The sequence below is a fragment of the Dendrobium catenatum genome, unplaced genomic scaffold (genome assembly GCF_001605985.2).
Source record: "Dendrobium catenatum unplaced genomic scaffold, ASM160598v2 fragScaff_scaffold_1448, whole genome shotgun sequence".
NCBI lineage: Eukaryota > Viridiplantae > Streptophyta > Magnoliopsida > Asparagales > Orchidaceae > Dendrobium > Dendrobium catenatum.
The window spans coordinates 413,488-418,406 of NW_021319910.1; the positions used below are offsets into that span (position 1 = coordinate 413,488).

Sequence of the window (4,919 nt, forward strand, 5' to 3'; positions counted from 1 at the left end):
TAACTTCCATCATAAATATTCCATCGCCAATATTTATGATTTTCACCCATTCTCTACAACAATTTTTAATTGGCAATCATGTCCTAGGGAATTTTTTTGAAGGAATTTTTTTCATTGGCTGAGTAGATCGTAACTGTTTATCTCCCCATCCAAAAAAAAAATATTGGATTTGATAATCGTAGGCTTCGAGAGAGCGCTAGAAAGGAAGAGGTGGACCCAATTCGCTCCAGTTACCACAGTATACTGACTTCATAAGTTGTAATTATAGCTTAATTACTGTATGCGAAAGCATAAATACCAGTGAGACCTGCTGCCAACCCTGAGCACTTCTCAACACACAAGCTGGTCTGGTTTCTGAAGCAGAGAAGAAAATCTGAAACAGCGCGAAAACAAGAGTTAGAATCGATGGAGCGCTACAGACTGAACCCGAACTTCAATGGAGCTGCCACTGCTCCTCAAAAACCCAATCTTTTCCTCAATCCCACTTCTCAAATCTCCCTTCCCCCAAAACCCCACCTCCAAGACCCCCCCATCTCCCCTTACCTTCAACCCCAGCGACCAAACACCGCTGCCGGCGATCGCCTCCGCCACACTGCTGATGACTCTGAGCTCAGTATCTTCAACGCCGAGCGTTATTTTAACGAAGGGCAAGATTCCAACGAAACATCTAAAAAGCTCACTCCAATCGCCGAAAGGCGCGACCTTTCTCCTAAAAGCTCACTCGACGGTTTCAGCCGAAATTCCAGAAGCCGCTCTTTTCACACGACGCCCACTGCCTCGTCGGAAGCCAGCTGGAATAGCCAAGCAGGTCTTCTGAAAAACCCACCAGGCTCGCTTTCCGTCACCGTTAAAGGCTTCCCTGTTGCAGAACAGAGGAAAGGCTCTGCTTCGCCCGGCCGACGGCTTTTCCGCCGGAGCTGTCCTTGTGCAGGCAAGAAGTCCGTCGACGTTGAGGAGAGCTACTCAGACCCCAAAAGCCCCGTTCGGTCTAGCTTCGAATCCACTGCTAAAAATCAGAACTTGATCAAAGCAGAGCAAGAAGTGGAGAAGGCCACAAAGGTGAAGGTTTTCCCTGGAATCTCGCCAAAAGAAAACGATGCATTTCGATTCTCTCCGGAAATCTCTCGCCGGACTGTGAACTCTGGCGGGTTCTCCTTCCCCATTCTTGCTTCACCCAAGAAGGAAGCCGTGGAAGACCCCGCAAGAGATTCACTAGAAGTCTTTCAACCGCCCATCGACGGAACGTCATCTCCTGTGCTGAGAAAATCTACGGATTTTCAAAAAAATTCTGATCGCCGGAGTTTTAACATCCCGGGGAGTCCCAAGCTGCGGTCGCCTGTCGACGATGACCTCGCTAGCGATGCAAGTTCGGATCTTTTTGAAATAGAGAGTCTTTCAACTCAGATAACTAGCCGCCGGAGTTACTCCATCGACGAGCTTCCTTCGCTGGCGTTCGAACCGAAGAAGATTGCCGGGAATTTGCCGCTCCAGCGAAGCATAGAAGAGGAGTGCTACCCGCCCAGTGAGGTGAGCGTGTCGTGGAGTGTGACGACGGCAGAGGGTTTCGACCGTGCAAGCATTGCAAACTTTTCAAGCGCCGTCTCAGAATTCGGCGAGCACCCGTTCGAGCCGTTTGCCGGCGAAGGAAAGAAGGGCTTAAGTGTAGGCGGTTTGCTCAGCTGCCGGTCCGAAAAAGCGGTTTGTGTGGTGGCCCCCCAACTTGTGCGGTTCGGACCGGATGTGCAGCGAAGGACTGGGGCGTCAGTTTTTGCGGTCGAGCCGGATCGTGTTATGGGTTTGGCGAGGCTGGGGGCTGTGAACCCGGTCCGAGATGGTGCTGGGTTGCTTGGCCCGCGATCGGTTCGCATGAACCGGATTGTTCAACCGATTAATGCGAGGGTTTATTGAACTGGTTTGGAGCTCGCGAAGTTTCTGTATTTGTTGTTATTTGGATCTTTTTTAAATAATTTTGGACTGGTTATTTTGTTTTAGTATTTTTCTTTTTTAGAAAAATTAGCACATTCAAGATTTATTTCTTATTATATATTAATATTTATTTTTTGTTTGCTACTTAGTACAGATAAGAGAAGAAAAATTTAATTAGCGCAAAAAAAATTTTAAGATATTATTTTATTGACGGATATCGTGATATTATTTAAAGTTATTATTGAATTTTTTAGATATATTTTCCCAAAAAAAAAATAGATATAAAAATATCAATTTAAAGTATTCTTTCGGGGCATTTTAATTTTTTTAATTTTATTTTAAAAATTTTATTCTAAGTCATAGTTTTAAAAAATGCTGCTTCAAAAATAATATTTAAAGGCAAAATTTTTAAAAATGATGAAACAATTATTTGTCATATAAATATTATTTTTATCACAAAAATTATCAAAATGCTCTTCCAAACAAATTTAATTAAGCTCGCATAAGAATTTTTATGCACTTAAATTAGTTATGAAGTTATGAAATAAAAAGTTGAAAGTAGTTAACTTGTTATAGGTATTATAATTATATTTAAGCAATTTAAAATATTCTTTTTTTTTTAATATCACACATTTGTAATTATGAAAATAAGAGCTTATTTCCAAAAAAAATTCTAAGAGCTTCACAAATATGAAAAATTATTACGTGTAGAGTTCGGATGTAGAGTTGCATCCGAATTGTGAGAAAGTATACATAATGTGTATATACTGTGTAGTCTTATTTTTTACATAATGTATATATACTGTGTACAACTCATTATTTAGATTATATAAGCATTTTTTAACAAAAAGTAATAGCAACGAATCCTCATAAATATGAATTGAAAATATTTATAAAAAATTTATATTATATTGAACTTTATAAAGATTATATTTCGTAGAATTACAAACAATGAATATAAGTAGATTGTGGGCCCCTTTTTTTTATTGTGACGAGGAAACACTGCTCTTAGACCAGCGAAAATCCTAGTCGACCTAGCATGCAACCCACATCAATTTACACGGGCAAACCTTAAGGCTTTCACTGCTTGCCAAGGGATTCAAACCAAGGACCTGGGCTTTGCCCAGTCGACTCTTCATCACCCGAACAAGCAGCGGTGGGTGGCCCACTTACTTCAAGAAAGAGATTCCTTAAAGGTGTGGTGTCATTTCACATTTGATTGTTTAATGTTAAAAAATATATTTTAAGATAATTATTTCATCCCGTTCGATGTAATTAAAATTCAATATTAATTTCAAATGGTACAAAATTTTAAAAAGTGATTCAAATAAGATAATTTAATTTTAAATTTAAAATTTGTTGCGGGCTAGAATATACGCAACGATATAGTTAGAAAATTTTCGTCTCAGCGTTGTACAGATATCCAACACACAAACATGAGAGAAATAAAAATACTAGGATTTTTACATGGAAACCTCTGGAAGAAGGAAAACCATGCACAAGGCCACGCCCAGTTAAAAGAGTTCAACTTGTATTTGTTTGAGGTACAAGAAGCTGACTCATCCTTAAAATTTAGGACGATCAGATTACAATAATTTACTCCCGAATTGAAGTTCGATTACAAACAATAATTTGAGTTTCATCGATGTTGGGTATTCGAATTGAATCTCAAAGTCACTTGGAGATCATACAGAATTCTGGTGTCACTTGGGCAGAGTTTCGGTGTCACTGGAAAGTCCGGCGGAACTCCAACATTACTTGGGCAGAATTTCAGCGTCCCGTGGAAGTCGGCCAGAAATCTGGCGTCCCGTAAAAATCTGGTAGAATTCCGGCGTCCTGTGGAAGTCGGGCATAATTCCGAGCAGTGATCGAGGAGTTTCTTCCCTCATATTCTTCTTTTCTTCTCTTATCCTTCTTCTCTTCTTCTTCTTGATTGAGTATATTTTCAAGAAAAATCATGGGTCTATTTATAGATTTATGGAGTGAAATGTCCTATAAATAGGTGAGAAATCATGGGTAAATGGGGACTGGTTATATGAACGGCCGATATTGAATCCCTTGATCGTGTACAATTTGACAGACATTTGAAAGTCTTAATGATGTCAGAATTCGGGAATCTTGGCTCGTTGGATTTGACTCGTCGAGCCTCTTGATTTGACTATAAGCACGTCATGTTTGGAAAATGTTTGGTAACTCAAATTGTGGTTCGAACTTTCCAACAACTCTTCGGATCCTTGATTTGGACTCATTTCGGCTTGGATTGAGTCGAATTGGGTGTCGTTGGGTTCGCATTTCCGAGACGCCCAGTTTGAATATAAGTTTGTTGAAATTGGAGTTCAGGTGATCATGGATTTAATTTGTGAAGTTTTTGGCTTTATTTTGCCTCGAGATTCGTGCCCGATCAAGATGATTTTTTGATGATATATCAAAATTAATGAAATAAAATTATATTTTTATAACATAATTTACACCAACGAAACAAAAATGTTGGTTTTATGAAATATTATACATAAAAGATTTCCCAAAATAGAAAATACATAAATGAGAAAGTTTTCAGTGATATGTATGTTCATTCCTAAATAAATATATTTAAAAAATTTATATTTTAGATTAGAAATAATTTTCTTTTTTAATGATAAAATATAATGGTAATAAATTTTTAATGTTAATCTTTATAACTATGATATTTTATTTATTAAAAGATATTCATAACTAATCTAATATATATTACAATTTGTAAATAATATTTTGGCATGTGAGTATATTTATTATGCCAACATTCTTAACCGTCATCTTCTCTACCCTTCATACATTTTTTTTAATTAAACAACTTAATAGATATTTGTGGAATTTGTAGCTCAACAATAATATTAATTAAGACAATGAAAATTATTGTTTATTAGATTTTATGATTTTCCTATAGTGTTGTAATAGAAATATCAAAATAAAATGAATGTGTTGTATTTTATATATATATATATATATATATATAT

General features: G+C 37.3%; 1 protein-coding gene across 1 annotated transcript; it reads left to right on the top strand.

Moving 5' to 3' along the window:
• Window positions 1-332: 332 nt before the first annotated feature.
• LOC110107116 (protein PHYTOCHROME KINASE SUBSTRATE 4-like) lies at window positions 333-1,978 on the top strand. The gene has a single exon (XM_020837280.2). The coding sequence runs from the start codon at window positions 406-408 to the stop codon at window positions 1,906-1,908; it is 1,503 nt and encodes a 500-aa protein (XP_020692939.1). The 5' UTR covers window positions 333-405; the 3' UTR covers window positions 1,909-1,978.
• Window positions 1,979-4,919: the final 2,941 nt, after the last annotated feature.